Source organism: Pan paniscus, chromosome 5 (genome assembly GCF_029289425.2).
Source record: "Pan paniscus chromosome 5, NHGRI_mPanPan1-v2.0_pri, whole genome shotgun sequence".
In the NCBI taxonomy this organism is placed as follows: domain Eukaryota; kingdom Metazoa; phylum Chordata; class Mammalia; order Primates; family Hominidae; genus Pan; species Pan paniscus.
The window spans coordinates 121,429,308-121,451,826 of NC_073254.2; the positions used below are offsets into that span (position 1 = coordinate 121,429,308).

The 22,519-nt window shown below is 40.5% G+C and overlaps 1 protein-coding gene across 9 annotated transcripts in view; it reads left to right on the forward strand.

Annotated features, from left to right (window-relative positions):
- Positions 1 to 22,519, forward strand: part of GRIK2 (glutamate ionotropic receptor kainate type subunit 2) — a 1,183,164-nt gene that overhangs the window by 503,303 nt on the left and 657,342 nt on the right. For 7 of the 9 annotated variants that reach the window (XM_034962599.3, XM_063605422.1, XM_063605420.1 and 4 more), the window contains one exon: positions 8,626 to 9,033. In XM_034962599.3, the coding sequence (XP_034818490.1) occupies positions 8,919 to 9,033 (115 nt within the window). In that variant the 5' untranslated portion in view covers positions 8,626 to 8,918. Of the gene's footprint in view, positions 1 to 3,120; positions 4,020 to 8,625; positions 9,034 to 22,519 lie in introns of those variants that run through there. The other 2 variants (XM_003824350.6, XM_008978082.5) reach the window with 2 other exon arrangements.

Consider the following 22,519-nt stretch of genomic DNA (forward strand, 5'->3'; position numbering starts at 1 on the left):
GATTTTCTCATCTCTAAAATCACATTGTTGGAATAGATTGGTGGCTCTCAGCTTAGGGTGAAGAGGCTCCTCACCAGCCCATGATGGCCTTCAAGGCATCTGTGCATCTCCTATTATTGCATGTAAAATTTTGAAGTCATTGCACATGTGTTCATTTTGTTTTCAGATGAAAGGTCTGTGAAAACTGAACTAGAGTAGATTTCCTTGAAATGTCTTTAAGTCTTGACTTCATATAAGTCTAAGTTTTGAAAGAGACTACAAGAGACGGCCTGATGCTGTTCTGCACAGTTAGAAGGCAGTCTCAGTTCTGCCACATCCTGAGTATGTCACTCCTTTTCTCTCACTTTGGTTTTTACCATCTATAAAATGAAGGTGTTTAATGAGATGATCCAAAATAATACTTTTCAATTTTACATTCAGTTCAATAAAATCAAGCCAAAACAAACAAACATCCTGGTAGTTAGCTTGAATTCAGACTGGTCTTTGCTGTGTCTTCAGAAATTGAAATATTGAGCTGCTAATGTTCTAAGAGCACTTTGAGAGGGAAGAAAGAGAGGGCGGGAGCCGGGCAAGAGAGAGTAAGTAGGGATGTTGTTCCTGCATAAGACTGTAGCTGAAGGACTTAGCAACCTTCTAAATTTTAGAAGATTAAACCTTAAGAGTGATTGGAAATAAAAGAAAAAAAAGCTTCATGGTTGCCCGAGAAGATACTTGAGATCTCATTCCTTAAATGTTTAACTTCCTAAATCCTAAAATAAATCATGAAAAATATTTCTTTATAGCATTGAATTATTTTTGAAGGGTTAAATAGATTGTGTGGTGTCTAATGCTCCCTTGTTAGTCTGTTTTTCTCATTGGAATCTAGATAATATTTTGCTATTGAGAAAATTAATTTGTCACAGCATGCATAATTTTGATTTGTTCTACACTCCAGCTCTCTCCTATTTTCTCCTATGCTGTTGTTGGGACTTGTTATTTCTGTCTTTACAAGTGTGTCCTGTTTGCTTCAAAAAAATAGATTCGTGACAAGGCTCTCAAATCATACACAGCACTAACAGGAAGTTGTTAGTAAGCCTCTCCTTTCCCAAGTACAACGTGGGTCTGGGGGCAACAGTGTGGAAAGCGGAAGGTCTATCCCAGTACCATTCTTTATCCAGCACCTACTGCAAGCCAGACTCTATGCTAAACACTTAATGTCAAATTAGACACACTCTGTTCTACACTCTCAGAGTTGTCACAAGAGCTGGGTGCCTTCACTCAGGGATTTCCACTGGAATCTGCTCGTGCTGGTGTTTTGCTCCTTTCTGCCTGGAAGTGGGTGGATGTAATCATGACAAGGAGAGAGTCTTTAGCCAGTAGACAAGTTATCTTCCTTACTCCCATGGAGGAATGGGACAGAATGGGGCATTTTTTCGGAGCCTGGCCCAAACTCGGCTGTGCCTCGAGGGCCCATTAGGCTGCAGGTCACAGCAGCTGGAGCCCAGGCGCCCAGAACCGGTCACGCGTCTGTGCTGCGCGCTCCAGGATGCACAATAGAGTCATTGACTATTTATTTACTGGGTAGAACAAGGCTGCTGTTGACTTAATTAAGGGAGCCGCCCAGCCACCCCTGGGATCTTCAAATGACTAACGGACTCTCCATTGCCACTAACTCATCTCTCCTTAACATAAGTCCGCAGTCCCCCTCCCCCCAACCCTGCCCCACCCAGGAATGCTCAGTAAGCATGTTGTGGGGAACGGGGCGCAGAGAGTCCTGGGTGGTGACCAAGAGGGAAAGACTGGCGGTTTTGGCAGGACTGAATTTCTATGTTTCAGAGCTATTCTGAGCCAGGCGCTAGCCTCAGGGTGTGGAACATGGCCCTGCTGCGCCAGGGTCGGGCGAGGGCTTAACTTTACTAGGGCTGCAGTGAAGGAGGAAGCAAAAGGGTAAGTTCTGGTCTCCAGCTCAGACCACGGGTCCCTGGGGACTCAGAGCCTCTCTAATTCCCGGACCTCGGAATTAGACAGATAGTGGAGAACCACCAGGGACTGGAACTGCTAGGGGACTGCAGAGCCGTGGAATCCCCCCTGGCCCCTTCTTTATGCAGCCCGTTTGAAATGGTCTCTTGAGCCCAGTGCGCCTGGCCTGTTCCCGCTTAGCCTCACTTAAATCTCCTCGCGAATCTCAGCTGGCCGACTTCCTCTGGGGGAAACTGCTAAACTCAGCTCCAGTTAATATTGTAGGGCTGAGGATAAAACAGCAACGGTTTTGAATAGATGTTGACTTTTCCGACCCAGAGGAGCGGAACTCAGGGATTGTTTGCAAAAGCTAATCGTTTCCACAGTGAAGCAAGGAGAGCCTGGTGCGCTCACCGCCGCCAGCCCCTCCCTGGAAGCCAAGCTACGGGAAGACTCTGGGACTCAGGTGCCCCTCCCCATCTCTGGCCTTTAAAAGAGTCCTCCCGAGAACTTAGACCGGTGGCCGCCAAACCAGGGCTGCTTCCCAGACTCCTGTCTCCAATCTTGGAGTCTGCGACCTCAGGTTCGGCGCCCACTAGATCTCGAATCCAACTTCTTTCTGAAATGTGTTTAGGTTGAGAGTTCCGGGGCCTGGGCGGGAGTTTGGTGGGGAGAGGGGAGTCTGCTATTTAAGGCGCCATACATACACAGAGCCAGCCCGCCCGACCTCCTAACACTCAGGAAAAGTCAATTTCCAAGCGTCTGTTCTCAATAATGGTGGCAGGGAGCAGGGCACTGTGACTCCCAGCATCTGAGGGAATACCCGCAGCAGCGCTACCAGAGCGCATTTGCTCTATGCACTGGAGGTCGGGGTGGGAGGGTGCGCAGATCAAGATCTTTTTTTGCGAACCTCAGGGAAATGACCGTAGTTGGACTAAGAGGTCCACTTTGGAGACTACCAGCAGCCCTCCAAGCCCTGGCAGTGGAGAAGTTTCGTTGCTATGGTTTCGGAGAGGCATAAAAGCCATCACCCAGAAGCAAATGTGTTTGGGCTCCTTATATGTGTTGTCACCACCCAAGGCTAGGCAAATTCCTCGGCGCTTTGCATGCATCACTCACTCCCTGACAGAGCATCTCGGCCTTAGTCTCCCCATCCCAGGAGGCGGGTGTGCGCTAAGGGAGCGAAGTCCAGCCGGAGGCTTCGTAACATCCAAGTCTAGGGACACCAGGAATTCTCTCGCTCTAGCTCCTGTGGTCCAGGGGTGGGAGATGCCCCCGAGTGGCCGCGGCGGCCAGGAGCGTGCAGGGGCCACGGGGAAAGGAGCGCGGCGCCTTTAAAGCAAGAGGCGAGGAACCCCCGCCAGGAGGCGTGTCTGTCTCTGCCGCCGCCGCCGCCGCTGCTGCTTCTCGGTCACCGTCTTCGCCGCTGCCGTCACTCGCGCTCGGCGCCGGCGGCTGCGCTGGTCGGTCTGGTAGCCGGGGACTTTTCCGCCCGACCTCCTCCGGCTGCTCCTCCCCGAGGACCACCCCACCCCCTCCCCGCCCACCTCACCCCTAGCTCCAGGTAAGGACTCCCCGGCTGTGGGCTGCACTCCGGGCTCCTTCACGAAGTGTTTGTTTTCAAGAGGACGGGAGGGACTGCGGGTGGGCGAGGGGCATTTTCCACCTGGAGAGAAGGAAGAAGGCGAACAGCAGCGCTGCGGACGTCCGTGCGCTCGGGGCGCCCGCTGGACGGATTCACTGCGAGTGTCTTTGTCGGGCTTATCTCAGCCAATTCCCGTCAAGCATGCAAGTGGCTCTGTTGGCTGCAGTCGCCTATGTTCTCCACATAAAATGATTTAAGAAGTGGACGTGTCAGGAAGTGGCCTCAGCTACGGGGACTCACGCGAGGCGAAGAGAATGAGACAGATGGCAAGAAGCTGTGTGGCTGCCGGCGGGTCTGACGAACTCCCCATCCCTCCTTCTGTCCACCCATCCTTCCATTAACCCTACTCCTTAGTTCTGCGCTGAGGAAGTACATTTATTTTAACCGGCACCCGTATTAAGAGCTTCTGAAAAAACTTGGAGGGCGTCCCATTAGGGTAAGGAGTGGGCAGTGTTACCAGGGTGGATCATAAACCTCAAGAACTTTTAACGAACCACATCCTCTGATATTTTTACCTTTAAGGAGATAGAGTTTCTTTATCAAACAACACGACCGAGCTGAGGCTCCTTAGAGAATAATTTCCAATTTAGGCAATGGGGAATATCTGTAAACTTACTATTAGTAGCCTTTTGGTAATGCACAGATTATCTTCTATCGTTTATTCATCTCCATACTGTAAGTATTCTGTCATCAGAAATTATCTTATGGATTGATGATGATTTTCATTTCACGAGAGATGATTGGTTCATTTGAGTCTTAATTAGTCAGTTTAGTTACTGGAATAAATGCAATTGTATTTCAATCTTGATTTGTCTTAGTTTATTACTTTCTAACTTTATAGAGTCTATTCCTGTAACCACCAAGGCAGCCTATCAACTTCCAGTGGCCTTAAAAACTTTTGAGTCAAACAAACAACAAAAAATTGAAATGCACAAGAGCAAGGTGATAGAGAATTGAGCAATGTTTGGAAGTCTTATCTGTTTGTTTTCTCCTATTTAAACTCATTGAAAATCACACAGGCTGAGATTTAAAAAAAAGTTCTGGGATATGTAAATTTATTCCACTTCAATTTGTTAATTAAGATACACTTATTTTAGTGTCTAAAAATTAATCAAAACTCTAAATGTCATTAATCATCAATGCAGCAGAATGTTGCTGGAACAGAATCATAAGGGATACCATAGCATGCATAGTTAAGAAGAGTGAGTTGCAAGTATGCAACAGTGTGATTTCAACTGAAACCTGACTCAGTCCTGACTTTATTCTCTGAGATCTTTAATGCCATGTATAAACAGGCTGTTTGTTTTAGCTAAATTGCTATGCAACAGGCCACTTGCATGGAATAATAGGTTAGGTGTTACTATAAGATGAGGTTTTTCAAATGTCACGTAACAGCAGGACTTCCGTGACAAGTCAAGTGGAATCCTTAGTAAGAATTCCATGTGAAAAATTTAAATATAGCTATGGCATGTAAGAACCTTTGAAACATCTTTGAAATTCAGGTTGTTCTGGGATATGTATTTGCTGTTTCCAGCAAAAGGTATAGGCATTGTCTTTTTAAATGTTGTGCTATAAAGATTATTACACATTTTCTCATACCCAGCAGGTGGCAGCTAACTAGAATAAGATTCATTTTCACTGGCAGAATAGGAAACTAAAATTGTTTCTCAAGTAATAGTGCCCAAGAATAAGAAGTCATTAGTATCTGCAAATATAAAAATATAGTGAAAGATGAAGCTAGTGGTTTTTTTGTTATTGTTGTTGGAAGAAGCTTTGCATTAACATGATATGCATTTTCTTCTTTGTCAATTTATCATAGGTTTGATATTTGTGTCAGCCTTCTATGATTTTTTTTGAGGTATACTTCTAAATACAGCTTCTCTCTGGGTGTGCGTGTATGTGTGTTTTTGCAGTTTGTTATCTCTGCTTTGACCTTGGAATCTACAGAGCTTTGGCTCATAGAAATAAAGAGTGCCATATGGTTAAAATGAGGAAAAAAATGAGACCATAGAATAAAATACATAAATCTTACTAAGTATATATAATTGCCTGATATCCAATAGCAGTAGTTTTCTTTTTCCTTTAAGGAAGAAGCAAATTACAGAACTGACACAATTTTTAAAAGGGTTAAATCTAGTCAGTGAAATACTGTGTAAGGAATTTATTAATCCTTCATATAACCTCAGAACTATGATGTGTGGTATCAGTATTGGGGAGAAACTTGTAATAACTTCAAAATTGCCACATGTTAAGGCACCAACTATGCCACCAAATCATTTTATTGTAGTATAGGGATGTAAATTTAGCATTTCCCCCCCCCAGGAAGTGAGTGAGTTTAATGTGAAAGAACAAGAATTAATCTAATTACCCTAGTAACAGATGGAAATCTGGAGGTGGAGAATTGAAAGTGATAACTAATTGTACATTTAAAAAATGTCTTTAGCCACTGAATATTGACAGCATGTTATTTGGCATTCTGAATTGTGGTCTTTCTAGCAATTTTTTTTTGTACTGACAAACAAGTAGTTTAGTGTTCATGAGGAATCTCACAATTAATATAAGTAGTTTTTTTAATAGTATGCTCTATTACAAAAAAAGATAACTACATCTTGGGCTTATCAAGCAATTGCACTGAAAAATACACACAACACAGTTGATAAAATAGTCCTCTTGATAATGTGAACAATGCAATAATTCCAATTCCTTTACTCTGTGTAGTAGAAATTTACACATTGTCACTCAAATATCATGTTAGTTATTTATTGTGCTACTTTCAATGTACTACTCCAGAATAATGAATGCCAGGAGCGCTGTCCGTGGTCCTGAAGAAAGGTCGTCTCCAGTCTTGTAGAAGTTCAACTGGACAGGTGGAATTGCTGTCTGTTGTGCTAAAGCCTTTCAACTGAGTTGATGGATGTAAATGAATCTAATTTACCATATGTGCAAAATTGGTTCTTTGGGGATCAATTAATAGTAAAAAAATTACAATCTTTTAACTGTTTAATTTATTGTGTAATAACTTCATGAATATAGAGGCTTGATCTTTCACTTTTCCAACTAGACATCCAAATAACCCCCCAAAATAAATAGTTTAGAATACTAGTTTCAAGTGCAAAAGTTGCAACCATAATGTAAAATGTCATTATATTAATGGAATACATGAACAAAGAGATGTGGTACATTTTGTTTTCTCAGGTTCCAATAAATGCCAGCTACACTGTGAAATTTCAGTATTTTGATTAGTCACAATGAAACATGCTATTTTCAGGTAGTAGATATCAGTTATATTGGCAGATAAAAATGTGAAGGATTATTTTTTTCCCCTGGCAGTCATTATTATCTCTGCTAGGATCAAAAAGAAAATGAACAAACAGAATGGAATAAATGAGACAGCAAATAGAAGACAGAACATGTTGGGCTGTGTATGTGTTTTATAAGAGATATTTTAAACATGGACTGAAGGAGTCGCTAGATACCCTTGGTTTTAGCACTAGGTGTTCCTTTTAAGGTGCTCGAACAGTCGAATTATTTGATTGAATTGCCTGCTATACTGCAGAACTAGCCATTCATGATACTTATTTTTGACACTGCAGTTATTGCCTCCATCTTAAAAAAAATCAATGCCACTTAATGCCTTTGCAAAATGTAGATTTCTCTTTAAATCAGCACTTTATAATATCTTAAGAAAATTTAAATTAAAAAATCGCTGTAAGGAAATGAAAACATTACAGTGTTTTCTTGCTGTTTGGAGGAAAAATAGCAAGTCAAATATTCATATCACTCATATCACTCCTTATTTAAAAATTAGCCTTCAGATAGGATATTGTTTTGTGAGATTTAACCTATGCCCTGTTAGTTGGTTATGAAAAATAGATTAATGATAAGATATAGGTCCAACAGTTTGCCTTTTGTGATGTTTAATCGTTTAAAAATGTTGACAATATGTATTTATTATACAAGTTAGTTTTACTTAGTGTAAAATATTAACATTGTATATTTTTAATAAATAGACAGAATATTACTTATTTTAATAATAAAAATGTATTTTTATGTTGAAAGAAATTCTATTTCTGTACTTTATTTCTTGAATAAACTCCTAACGAAAGCCAAGAGAGTCACTACCTAGTGACTCTAAATATTCCTACCAGAAAACTAGCAAATGATAAGACAGTTTTAGAGGAATCTGTAACACTCAATGTCGCTCATGCTATGATCTCATATTCTGCCTCTTTAGGAAAAAGAATGTTCAAAATACGAAGAAATTTGGGCATAAATTATTGAAGGCTTTAGAGTTTGCTGCACCCATTCAAACATCATTGTTTTTATATATGCACAATTATTTTCTTTGAGCTTAAGAAATGGGTGGAAAATTTAACTTCTCCATTTTAATTTGAGATTTCTCCCATAAAAGTTCACTGAAGAAATTTCTCCTACTTCTGGGTAGCAATCAAGGAATACCCCAGTCAAGTTTTTAAAGAGTGGGTTTACCTCTCCAATTGCATTCCAATCTATATTCATTCCTGGCCAAAATAAAAGTATAAATAAGACTCTTTCAACCTAACCACAAGTTAGATTTGCAGTAAATTCCTCCGTCTTAGATCACTTTCTTTTTTACAGTTCCCAGACAAACTGACTTTGATTTAGCTAGTAATTTAATGAAATTCGTCAGTTGATTGTAAGAAGTCCGCTTACATACACCAGTCATTCTCTCAGCAAAGACTCATGGAAAATAAAAGCAATGTTCTCCCCATAAATAAATCCTACTTCTTCCTTGCAACTCAGGGCGGGCTGTCAGATCGGTTGCATAATAGATATTGGGGAGCTCACTGGCCGGGAGCCTTAAGAGGAGAGCAGCTATCTCAGTCTTTCTCACTTAATCTTGGCTTCACGTCAGAAGCTGTGCAGCAGTGCAGTAGAATAGGGCCTGGCAAAACCTTTGCTAGCAAAGCGCCTTTTGTGCCGGGCTGTGGCTCGCTATCGACATCTCGTCCGTTACCAAGGCTGGATTTCCTATTGATTTCCCTCCTCCTCTGCTTTCACAGGCTCGCGCGGCCGGACATTGTGGGTGTGCGTGCTGGATTTCTCCCGGATGCTCTCCGACTAACATGGATGTCCCACCATTCCTTGCAGTGGAAGGTTGTTCCTTGGCGCAGTGAGTGAAGAACATGCAGCGATTGCTAATGGGTTTGGGAAGCGGAGACTCCTTCCTCTCTCTATGACCATGCCGTGATCGTGTCTGCGGTCACCACTCGACGCATCCTCATTTCTACCCGAACCCAGGAGCCGAACGCTAGATCGGGGAAGTGGGTGCCGTGTGTGTGGGCACAGAAACACCATGAAGATTATTTTCCCGATTCTAAGTAATCCAGTCTTCAGGCGCACCGTTAAACTCCTGCTCTGTTTACTGTGGATTGGATATTCTCAAGGAACCACACATGTATTAAGATTTGGTAAGATTCCCCATCCCTCTTGGTTGCCTGGTATCCGCTCCCAGGCAGCCGGATGTAAACAGGCGGTTCGCTCTGCCTGGCGGTGGGCTCCGTGGATTCTGATCTGCTCACTGCTCTGTCGTCTCCTGGGGCTTTTAAAGAACTCCTTGTGCTTTCATTTCTTCTTTTCTTTATTTTTATTTTTAGCCGCGGGAGGGTGAAGGGAGGGCCAATGTATGGTAGTGGTCTCTGCATTACCTCCCCACAGTAGCTTGCCACGGAGATGATGATGACGCTGGAGGCACGGTCAGCCGCCACTCCCGCCTGTCTCCCCCGGCGCCCTGCGAGCTTGGAGGGGTGCGCGGTCCGCGCAAAAGTGCGCGCCGGGGCTGCACGCCTCTCAGCTTGCGGGGCTGGTGAGTTAACACCTGGTAACTCTTTGGCGAGTTGCGCCTGTCCGCTTCCGCCAGTGACCAGGGCAGTTCTCACGTGCAAATGAAAGGTACTAACCCTTTTGATTTCTTTTTCCAGAGAGCCTTTTCGATTGTTTTCACCGCTTTTCCAGTCCCTGGTGCCCTTACTGGGATGCAGAGCTTTAAAAAATGTTCTAAGATTCGAGGTTCTACTTAACACAGGGAGGCTGCTACTTAGCTGGAACGAAATAGCGTCAAAATTAGAACGGCATTTTGTTTGTTTTTAACTTGCTGAGTCCCCCTCTCACAGCTTTCTGGACGTTATGGACTAATTAATGAAGGATAGTATCTGGGGGCGGTGGGGAAGAGTAGTTGTTTAAGGAGGGTTGACGAAGTCTGCATCTTTCACTTTGGCAAGACGAAAGATGTTAGGTAGTTACTTTTTTTATGGAAATGTATTGCTTTTCTAAGAATCAGGGTTTCTTTGGAGCTTGAAGGAAAATCTAAACGTGGGATTCCAGTGGAAACCCTGGTCAGAGGGTCAGAGTGATTGCTTGGAGAAAATGAAGCGTGGGCGACGCTCAGGTTCTCTGGATGGCCAAAGGAGTTTTAGTAGGAGCAGAACTAGTCAGGGAAAGTTCCCTAAAGCAGATAAGAGGAAGAAAGGAGAAAGCCAACAGGATAAATGCTCCCATTGTAGGCACTTCCTCTGACAGTTCAAGTGGATTCAGACCAAAGAGTGCAGGACACCAGGTAATCCTGAGCATCTGTCTTTGAGATAAAAGCAGACACATTAAGTCACTCGGTCAAATTTAAACTGAGGAGTGATTGCCTGCATCTTCTATCATGCCAACAGCATCTCCTGTCTTTCCATTTTACCATGTGTGTGTTTTATCCCCCCAATGATAAAATTCACCATCTCTCCTAGGCTTTGTAGAACAAAGGTAGGGATGTTTCACATACATTCAAAAAGAGAACCTCACCGACCACACATACACATAGATGCCCACAGTCAAAAAGCCTGCTGATGACAAAAGAGGCACTGGGTTATAGCTGGATTCCTACTGTAGTAGTTTTCATGCTTTTTTCATGCCTTTAGATGGTACTTAAGCACGTTGCTCTTAGCAACAAGCATCCACAGGAATGATTGTTTCTGTGGACAGGATTAAACAGGTCCGTATACCATTGGAAATGTATGTGTACGCACACGGGTGTGTGTGCATGTGTGTTTTTTGTGTGTGTGTGTTTTCAGCAGTTAGGCTTCAAATATGGTAAGTGCTACAGTATGGTAGTTTGCCCAATATTTCGAGTATTTCATCCTAATTATGTGGAATCCTGAGGAATTCTGAAGTGTGTTTGTGAATGAGTGTGCGTTACTAAGTGTGTTTGCCGACTAGATGGAAAAAAGAAGACTTGGAGCCGGAAATCTGCCACCAATACTCTAAGGATTTAATTATTGCCGCTCTGGTCTTGCAGCACAATATTTGCTGAATCATTAGATTGTTACACTCGCTGATCATTTCATATCTTCATATTAAAAATCTTGGCGACTGTAGCAGAGTGCGTAGCAGCTTTCCAAAAGAGCTCTCTCACACACACGCACACACACGCACACACATACACACACACAAACAAGCTTTCTTAGACCAATGCTTACTAAAAATGTCTTTAAGAAATACGGTAGTAGGCAAAGATCTCCACACTAGTCCCTTGACAACCCTAAACCAACAGTCCAGCTTCTAGATAACCTGCTGTTTTCTACCTTAACTTAAAACATCTTCCACGTGGAGATGCATTTCTTCTGATTTCTGACCTAAGTTGTGGGGAAGAAGGACTGTGTACATTGTTACTGGAACATTTCCCTGTTGGGGCTATTTTGATGTAATGGTGGGAGTTTTATTTTCTTCTGGGATAAACAGGTTCTGAGTGGATTGGATGGTTGGTTGAGCACGTATAAGCCACTCTTGAGAATGGTTATTTTCAACTTTGGCTCAAAAGTCGAGCCAGTGCCTCATGCCCTGGACCCGTGCCTTGGAAGGGAAGAGTTTGGAGTTGCACGTGGCGCAGCTGCCCCAGTGGTGGAGAGACCCGCCGCCTCTGCTGGGGAGGCAGCATCCAGTGTCCCTTCCATCCCCCACCCTTGGCATGGCTAGGCTCAGGCAGCCGCCAGGCGCCTCCGCCGCGGCGCTATGGCAACGGCGGAGCCCGCCCAGGCGGCCACCCCAGCCCCCCTTCCCCGCTAGTTAAGGCTCTGTGTTATCCTTCCCCTTGCTCCCACTAGGACTGTGATTCGACCCAGCGTCCTCCTGTCACCTCCTGCGAGGTGAGGGGCAGCCCCCGCTTAGAGTGCTGAACCCTTGCCACGTCCCTCGCCTCCCCCGCCCGTCTTCAGCGTGCGCAACCCTCTTCCCCGCGCTTCCCTCTCCCTCTCTGTATGGCACACACAATAACACACACATACACACACACACATTCTCTCACACACACTCAAACATAGACACGCGCTCGCGCGCACTAAGACACATGCGCCCTCCGGGTGCATTTGGCACAGTGACGTCTCTCTAGTGCTCAAGAAAACTTTGCAGTTACACCCAGGAGCGCCTCTGTCCTGTTTCCCCCTTAACCTCCAGCCTCAGCCGACTCCCACTTGGCTGCACAGGCTGGCCTGCTCCTCTGCAGCCGCTCAGCAAACATCTCTGAGAAAAGGTATCCAGAGCACCGACCCTAGGGTGCTGCCCCGAGTCTCTATGGCAGCTACCTGAGGGTCAACCAACGGCCACCTCCAGGGAGGCGGGCGAGCCCCTGACATTGAGTCTTGGTTGTCACCCCGCCTTTGATCCTGTGTTGGGACAACTTGGGTTTTCCTGGGTGCCCACCCGGCGGGCAAGGTGCATTTTAGAGAGTCAGTTCTCCTGCCCTAGGTCGAGCCAGATGTTCTCTGGCCGGCTTTTCTGGGAGCAGAGCCTGCGACTCTCCCAGGCAGGCGTCTCCAGAGCGCTGGCGCGGCGGGCACAGGGCATCCAGCGCGTCCCAGCGTATGTAAATGAGGCATCTTTGTTTCGCCGCAGCTGCGTCCCGGCCTTGCCCGCCCCTGGATAGGGTGAAGGCGGGACTCTTCCGTCCGCGGGGGTGTGACCAATTCCACGGCCTCTAAGCTGAACTGCGGCGGCGGAGGTAATTGAACCTTTCTTTTGTTACTTTAGCCGGTCCTTCTCTTCCGGGCATGCACTGACCCCAGCCTGTACGGAAGTGCGAGGGAGCTCAGAAGCCAGCTCCGGCTGTGTGCCCGGCTGGCCTAGGGTTCACCGTTCGGGAGCCCTCACATGTTTAAGCATCCTCTTTAAGAAATCACTCCCCAAGCTATCACTTGTTTCCTATCTTCAAGGTCAGGTGTTCATTCAAAATCTTTATCTGAACTGGAATTTAGAGCTCCAGTAGCAAAGACATCAACCCAAACTTAGGCTCCTGGGCACCATCTCCAAGGTTTCCTTGCCGAATTGCTGAGCATATGGTAGGCCATGTCTTCCCTTCTGATGTTTCGACCTAACTTTTCTCTTAAAGAAAAGCCACTGGAACTGCTCTCTTAAAGGTTTCCCAGCAGAAGTCTTCCCTCCCAGACGCGCTGGGGTCTCTTTGGCACTGCACACTGACCACCTGTTTGTGGGACAGCAAGCACACAGTCACCTCCTTGCGTACACGAAGAAGGTGAACACAGCCAGTTTAAGGGACCACCTATACGTTGTGGGATAAAATCAACGTGAGAGAGAACAGAAAGTGTTCCTATGGAAATCCCGTTATTTTGCTGGGCATCCCATTTGCTCACAGATACAATAATTAGTAGCAGATGTACTGCAACATCGAAAAGTGAGACTGAGCTTACAAGCCGCCACTCTACAAATTCTTTGAAAGAGATTTTTCCTCCTTTGAGAGGTGAGGTGGGCGGGAGGGAGGAGTGGCCTTACATCTGGAAGCAGGAAAACTGACTCTTGGGAGGCGGGGATGGGGGAGTAATAGCGGCTACTGTCTGCAACAGATAAAGCCTGAACACCTGCTTAGCTGAGCTGTGGAATGCAAGGGAGAGAAATCATTCCAAGAATCGCCAACACAACGACCACACTTTAAAAAAATCAGTTTTTCTCATAAGTTCTCACTTACTCTTAAAGCTTCAAAGAATAACTTGATGTGATCCATCAAAAGAGGCACAATCATTTCAGAAAATGACTTTGAAAAATGATCTTTTTGTCTTCTAGAAATTGCACGCTTTCTCTACCCAGATACATGAAACTCAACACATTTTCTGGCTTTGTGAGATTGTCTTTCAGAAGCGAACATGGTTTATATGTCAGTAGACATTTCTTCAGACTAGCTTTGCTTTTTGGTTTAATGCAAGTGATCATTACGATGTGTTCATTCCTTAAATTCTCAGATGACACTCTTTCAACATTTACTCAGCACAGGAAAGTTAATGTGAATTCCTCTCACACGAGGAAGGAAAATACCATAGATCAAACGATGGTGTATCATTGATTATCAAAGCCTTTTCAAGTTTTCTCACCATTACATAAAGTGTTGTCTATGATAACAATGATATAATCTTTCATGCCATTTAGTTATCATAATTTCTGATAAAGAAAATGCCTTGCTCTTTTGTGGTAGAAATTAAACGTTCAAGTGAGAGAAATTACTTCACTTTGTCCATCAGTTATTAAGATTTGACTTTGTTATGGTAGCCCCAATTACATTTATTGCCTGGAAATTGTCAATGCACATTTTTGCACATCAGATTAGAAACTAGTTTACTGTCTTTAAAATGTAACATACTTAAATTATTAATCTACTGCATGCTTAATACTTAGGGCTTGCAGGAGATCCCTGATTTTCCTCAGTAGGATGGTATGATATATTGAAATTTAAGTGTTGATTGTTTTTCATTTGGGTAGTGAAGGTTTAGCTTCAAAGGGCTTTCAATTTGTAGTCCAATTATCAAAGTGTTAGAAGTGCTTCAGTTGAATCTTCTACCCTAAATCTTAGCATGAAAAGTGGTCAGAAACCCCTGAAAGGGAAGGAAGTAGGTGCACATCATCATTATTGACTAGTCTAGATTAAACACTGAAGAGGAAGATTTCAATCTGATAACGTCATAGGGCTTCCTGTTTTTCTTTGCTGCTTCTGCTGACAATTTTGTAAGGTAATTAAATTGGCTGATTGAAGTCACAGCGGTCATGGGGCGATAAAGACCATTTGGATTTAATGGAATTTAAAACAACAGAGCACTGAACACAACTCTTACCGAACAAGAATTTTAATGGTCCATTCAGGGTGCTGACTAAATAGAACGCCCTTAACAAGTTTAATTGAAAGGGCAAGGCAGATTAGCAATATATAGTCTTTATGGTTGAAGATTGGGGAATTAAAATTATCCCTTTAAAAGACTCATTAATGCATTATCAAGATTTAATGTAGGTTAAATAAGCTTTCTTCAAACCTTTATCATATACTGTGAACCTAGGTTTAGGACCAAGTTTCAATAATAAAACATTTTTAAGAGCTGATTTAATAAATGGAATTATAGATCTTTCTCATTTGAAAAACAAAAGGCATTTAAAATTGTTTGAGCATATACAGTGTGTTGAAGGGTAAGTGTTGATGATAAATTCTCTATGTTCTATAACTGAAAGAAAATTTGACTTTTCTTTTAAAATTTGATTATTGGTATTTTTTCATATAAAGAAAGCTTGTCAGTAGTAGAGAAACCACAGAGACAATAAAGGAATGTTCTTTCTGCAGTTTCAATAGAGTAATAGGTATTTGATCTAGTTTAGGTTGTTTTTAAAATCCTGACCTTTTTTCTTGCTGAAACTTCTATATTCAGATTATTAAACTTCAATGTAGTCAAGTCCCTTCTGCCCCTAAAGAAAGGGTAGATCACTGCTTAACATTGGGAACATTGAAGTACAATCAGTCCCAAGGTGAAAGTCAAGCCTCAGTCACATATGAGATTATTCACTCCACCTGTTTCTTGCCATGTGGCATTGCCGACTCAGAGTTGTCAGTTCCTTAGATATTTCTAGAATAACATGAAACCAAATTTTTGTATAAAAATCTCCCAAATTCTAATTGTATGCAATTTTGAAAAAAGCTTTTAAACTTCAGATTTGTAAACACCAAAAGCATACAGCAGGTGAGGGGGGATGTGGTCTCATTTTTACCTTCTCGCCCATTCACATTTCACAGTTCCTCTAAGGCACACCTGCTTCCCTCACATCTCTTTGATCACCAAATAAGTAAGGTTTATTTGCCTCTTGCCTCACACCCTTAAAGCAAACTATGTTATATTTTTGTATTTTCAAAGTGACAGTTACCTAACCTGATAAAACTAATTTGTGGTAAAGTGAGTGGGGAGTTTAGAAAAGACTCTAAAAACTTTTCTGCAGGATTTTTTTTTTAATTTTTAATTTTACTTTTGCATTTGGGCTTTGAGAATCCTCTTCAAAGATAGCAGCATTCAGATATAGTATTTGGTTTTTAGGTTTCTGCCTATAGATTAATTTAAACTCTTTATTTTCTTAGCTAAAAACTGAAAATTCTTTTCTGGATTTAGTAGAAAGGTCACTAGACAGCAGGGCCATTTGTGAAGATCTGAAAGGGTTTGGGGAGGGTATGTCTTTTAGTTATTTTTTCTACTGATACATATACTTCTATCAGTCTTTCTTTTTGGTTAAGTATTGCCCTGTTCCATGGCCTTATTTTAAGACAAGTATATTCTGGAAGAGGAACACATAGTCTCAAGACTGTAGAGTTAGGATGAGTTTATTAGGATCGATCGATACTGTCTGTGACAGAGATGCTCAGATACAGAAGAAAATACTGGGTGCCTAAGGGAGTGCTGAGTGATTAGCATGGGTGTGGAAGGGAGGCTGAGAAAAGAGAGAAGTTAAATGACATTTGATACACAGTCTTTTTCAAATTTACCGCCAGACATCCCAATGCTTTGTAAATTGATATTTTGCTTGTATTAATCCAAATCTTTTAGCATAAGTGATTATTTTAAATAAGATGTAAATTATATTCTTACATTGACATTTTCTCCAATCAAAATGATTTTTAATGCTTTTTACCTCCTTTTCAATCAATTAGCTACTTTTCTATTATTAAACTAAAGTAAGAATTTGGAAGATGTTGCCTCTAGCTCTCATTTGTGTCTCCAGCTCAGTCTCAGTCTAAGTCCTTGACCTAGCACAATGAGAATATTGTGCTAACATGATCAAATAAACAAAACAAATATTAAAGTAATGTTCTGCTTCTGAAATTTCAGTATATTCATAGCTATTTGGTCTATTTTATGTTGTCATTTAATCCTTCCTTTCTTACCTCTCCCTTTACTTTCTGAAGCTTCCTGCATTCAATTCATCATAGGTTTTAGTACATTCGGGTCCTTCCTTCCCCAGAAGAAATGAAATGGGAACTCTCTCAAAATGAATGAAAACTATAGAATCCTGGATTATCTAAGCTAAAGGGGAATTCAAAGGTCCCCACGTTTAGAGTCCTAAGTTTAGAGGTGAATTGCCAAGGACAGTTAAATAGCTTGTTCTAAATTGCAATTAATGTCAGATTTTATACCAAAACATGATTACCCTGGCTGCCAAAATTCAAAAAACTGAATTTTGCTGTTTTTTTCAGTGTAGCCTCTGACTCCCTGTGCTTTGAATCCATTTTAGAAAGAAATCTGGTAGCTCCCCTAGAAATGTGTCTACTTTGTTTCCTTTACCTTTTCTTTCCTAGTACATTATCTCATGGGTTATTGCTCTTTTCTCTTTTTTTTTTTCCTTAATGTGTAGCTCTATCAGCCTCTTGCATACCTGCTTACTTGTTCCTTTACTCAGTGTCAAAGCTTTTGCTGCATCCATTCATTCATCAATATTAAAGTGAGCACATATTATGTGGCAGGCATTTGGAAAACAGAATTCTAAGACTTAGCTTCTGATATTAAGGATTGTGTAATCCAATTAAAGAGAAAAGATATGTACATATTAAAGTACCAATTGTATGGTACAGAAAATATATACAATAGTTGTTTAAATGAGATTATTGCGGGCTTAAGTTTTTCCAGAAGAGATAGGATTCTGGCTGGTGCCTGAAAACATTGTGTGATAGAAAGAAGGGGGAAATGTATCATTGGTGGAAGACTCAGCACAAGAAAAGGAATTTAGGCATAAATTAAGAAAATGAGTGTTGGGGCAGATAATGGGCTAGCACTGAAGGGGCATAGATAAGGCCTTGATTTTTCAGAGCTTTAATATTTAGGTTACAGGGTTTAGACTACTGTGTGTAGCCACTGGAAAGCAATTGAAAATAGAGGATGGGCTTGACATGGTGTGCAATAAGCAGTCAAATGATTTTGCAGTGTGTTGCTTGCATTTTATGAAGAATAAGTGGATCTTCTTTCTCTTACTGAAATGGAAGCAAAAGACACATCTTTGTCCTTGATCACTGAAACCTTTAAGAAGTTCTTGAGCTCAGATCAAAGATTATGTTAGTCAAAATTCTCCAGAGAAATAGAAAACACACATACACACATGCAGCAGGGAGGAAGTAAGAGAGAGAGAGAGAAGAGGAGGGTGTGGGTATTTATTATAAGTAATTGGCTTACATGATTATGGTATTATGGATGCTAAGAAGTCCTAAGATCTGCAGTTGGAAAGCTAGAGACCCAGTGGTATAATTCTAGCCTGAAGACCAGCAGACTTGAGGTCCAGGAAGATTCAGTGTTTCATTTTGAACCCAAAGGCATGAAGAAAAAAAGAAAAAGAAAACCCAGGCTTTAAAGCAGTGAGGCAGGAGGAATTCCCTTTTTTTCTCAGGAGGGTCAGTCTTTTCACTCTATTCAGGCATTCAACTGAGCAGATGAAACCCACCCACATTACGGAGGGCAATCTTCTTTGCTCCATCTACTATTTTACTGATTCAGATGCTAATTTCATACCAGAACACCCTCACAGACACACCCAAATTGTTTGACCAAATGGCTGGGCACCCCACAGCCTAATCAAGTTGACATATAAAATTAAACATCACCCAGATAATTCCAAAGCAAAATTCTGAAAGGAAATAAAGGAATGTCTTCTTAAGACATGGCCAGATCAAATGATTAAGCAAGGAAAAGTTACCAATTAATCTCAAGGAAAATGCATTAGAGAACAATTTACAAGTACTATATACATCTTTGAGGGATACAGTAAATTGCCCCCAAGGAATTCTCAATGTTTTATGTTTAGTTCCAAGACATTTCTATTACCTGAAACATTGTGTATGTGTGTGTGTGTGTGTGTGTGTGTGTACAGTTAAGATTATAATACCATATTTTTACTGTATATTTTCTGTGTAGAAATGTTTAGATACACAAATATTTACCATTGTGTTCTGATTGCCTGCCATATCCAGCAGAGTAACATACTAGACAGGTTTGCAGCCTAGGAGCAATTGGCTGTAACATATAGCCTAGGTATATAGTAGGCTATACCATTTAGGTTTGGGTAAGTACACTCTGTGATGTTCACACAATGATGAAATCACCTAACGATGCATTTCTAAGAATGTATTCCTGTTGTTAAGCACTCATGAATGTATATACATAATATGTCTATCAATTATTTAAAATCAGAATTTAAAATAAATAGAATTATAAGTTAAGACAACTTTAGTGGAATAGATTTATTTTTAGTAATATTTTCTGATTCTACACAAACTCAGGATGTTAGACCCTGAATTTAGTTGTTTGGGTCATGAATTTTACTCTTGATTTTGTCATCTAATATTCATAAATTAGGAAAAATAAGTAAATCTTTCTGGCCCTTGACTTTCCTTTCTGAAGAATGAGTATTATTTGCTACCTGTTTAACTTCCAAGGATAATAGATAATGTTGGATTTAATAGGAAAATGTGTAGAGCTCTGAGTTTATTAGCAGAAAACTCCTTTTAGAGTTGAAAAAAAATTGTTTATTTACTGTGTATGTGTGGAATAAAATAATATTTATTATCACTCATGAATATTGTATCTAACTTCTTAAACTGTGTATATTTAAGAAAATCGGCTTTTCTAAATTATTCATTAATAATCTTCCTTGAAATATACCTCAATTATTACAAATAGGTTGGTAAGGATTTATTAACTAATAGAACAAACTTCTGATTTGGTTACTTGATAGAAGAGTAAGTCTGTAGTTTCTTTTTCTTCTTTAAACATCATGACTTTACTTGGTGTTCTCAAATATATACAACATCAGAAGAAACAAACCAAAACTGAAAACAAATAATGAACAAAGAAATCATGCCAAGTTTTGTGGTTTAAATTTTTTTCACTTTTTCATAAGTATATTGTTCTAGTTTACCTACACAAGTATTTTCTGATTTTTATATATACATCATTCTTTATGCATCTGCCTATGATGAACTTTTAGTTATTTCAAGGTTTGCAAACATATAAATAACTGTCTTTGATCCATTTGTGTTGATTCAGGAAAGTTTCCTAAACACTTGGATTTGCTACAATTGTTTGAGATGGATGTATGGGACTTTCCAGTTGTTATATTGGCTGCTTAGGCAATTTTTCTGGTGCTTACTTTTTAAGGTAGAACAGATTTTGGTACCACCCCTAGACCACTATCCTCAGCATTCTTCCTTAAGTGTCCTCTAAACTGACTTAAAAAAAAAGATCTAGCCCAGTGTTGGGGGATCAGCATAGAAGTGTCTAGGGAGAGATAAGAGAGGACAACCTACACCTCCTCGACCAGTGGTACCATGCCAGAGAATCCACAGGACCATTTGAAAAGGTGTATTGAACTTAAATACAATTTTATATTTGGAAAATTAAAAAATTTTAAACTTCAATGTATAAATACTCTGTACACAAAATCCCAGTGACATGCAATTTACCTGTATTACAAACCTGCACATGTACCCCTGAACCTAAAGTCAAAGTTAAAAAAATGTAAAGTTTATTGGGAAAATTGCCTGACTGTTGAAGATACTTAGTTTTTAATCAGTAATTTGCAACTGTCAAGGGTAAGGTGGAGGACAATCAGTCTCAAGATTTTTACGTTTATCTGAAGGGCAACTAGACTAAGCACAGTTTGAAAAACAATCTCCTAGCTTAAGCTTAAGTCTAGTTTTTGTGTTTCTGGAAACAGCCTTCCCATGATGCAGAGCGGATGTTGGAATATATGAAGAATATTTTTGAATTTTTGCCTCTAATGGGTGAAGAAAGATGTCCCATTCTTTCATCTTTCCCTAAGGATTCTGGGTTGATCACTCAGGAAGACTTCCTGGAGATTAGGGGTGATCTTCCAATGATTCATCTTCAGCTTGTTCCCTTAAATTCATTTCTCTTTCTTTTGCTCTTCCATGTATCAACTATCTTTCAAAATCTAATTCAAGTTTTGCCTCCTGCAAAGATACGTTTTAGATAGGCATTCTGCAGAATAAATTCAAACATTGACAAGATAATTTGATCTAATCAGTGGTTCTCAAACTTTATATCAGAGGAAAGGGGCTTTACATAATTTAAATGTCTGGTCCCCAAACCTAGAAATTCTGTAGTTTAATATGTTACTAGATTTAGTTAGCATGTTACAAGTGCATAACTGCATAGTTCTATGTGGTGGTTCTTAGTCCCTTTATTTATTTTACCAAAGTAACTGTACTTAAACAAAATAAAGATCTCACACACTGTGCTAGATAATCCTAAGAAGTTTTTGACCTTTAAGTTTATGATTCTTCTATTTATAATGAGCAGTGGCATCAGCTTTCAGAATTAGCAGTTGATAATCATGACTAGATGATGAAAAACAATGAGTAAATGTTGTAGATAACAGTTGGGGCTTAGATATTTTATAATTCTTCACAGGACACAGAGTGTTGGACTCTCAGAACACCACTCAAGGGCTTATTCTTTAAAACCTAATCATTTAGAATATTCATATCCACACAACCAACCCCATAGCCCAAAGGGATCTTAAACAGGTGTTGTTTTATAAATAATGTGTAATATGACGTATGGTTGTGAGACTTTCCTCTCTCAATCTCCCACTAAAGGATCCCCTAATAGATTATTTTAAAACTTTGTTTTCCCAGACTTAGAAAAAGAATTCCAGCAGACATTTGCTGTAGTTGAGAGGATTCCAACTTTTCAGTTGCCATGAATACATCCTAATGGTCCAGAATCTAGGCTGAAAATAATGTCCAGCCTAGATGGTATTTATTAGAAAACATGGAAATCTCTTGGACAATACCATGGCACCCCCATTCCCATCCCTAATGCTCTGATTATACTCTCTGGACCTTTGTTACATCATGGTGCTGAGACATAAAATGTGGACACTACATTTGGAATTAAACCAGAATATTCTTATATATTTGTTTTAGGTAGATAAATTGTTAATAATTGCATATACTGATTTAGTATTGAAATAAAAATGGTTTTTATCTGTCTAAATTATTGATATCTAAGTGTTTTCTGTATTGATTGCCTCCTCGGTGAAACACATACGTTTGTTAAATATATTCCTATAATTAAACTTGCCATCTAGATACAGACTTCTGTATAGGAGACACTTTACTGACAGTATGATTTAAAAGTAGCATGATTATAGGTTGGATAGAGATTCCAAAGTATTAAAATCATGATAATCACATGCTAATGGAAATTTTAAGATAAATATTGAAGAAAAAACTCAAGTTAACTTCATTATTTCTCAGAAGCTTTCTTTTTGGACTCAGCTATGTTTAGCAATATGTGTCTAAATATTTTCAATTCTTTTAATAATAAATGATTCATAGGTGATTTAGCAATTGAGAGCATGTAAATATGTAATTTCAAGAAAATGCATCCAGTGGTGTGCAGTTCTCTGGAAGACAAACTATGAAAAATCCTTCTACATGATATAAATTTCACAGTAGCTTACATTCATATATATTCATCTAATTATGGTTCTAGGATTACTATACCTTTGACCTTTCTATTGGTACGGGATAAATTTATATACATAAATGTAGAATGTGAAAAAAAATTCACAACACAGAATAATAATTCATTTATT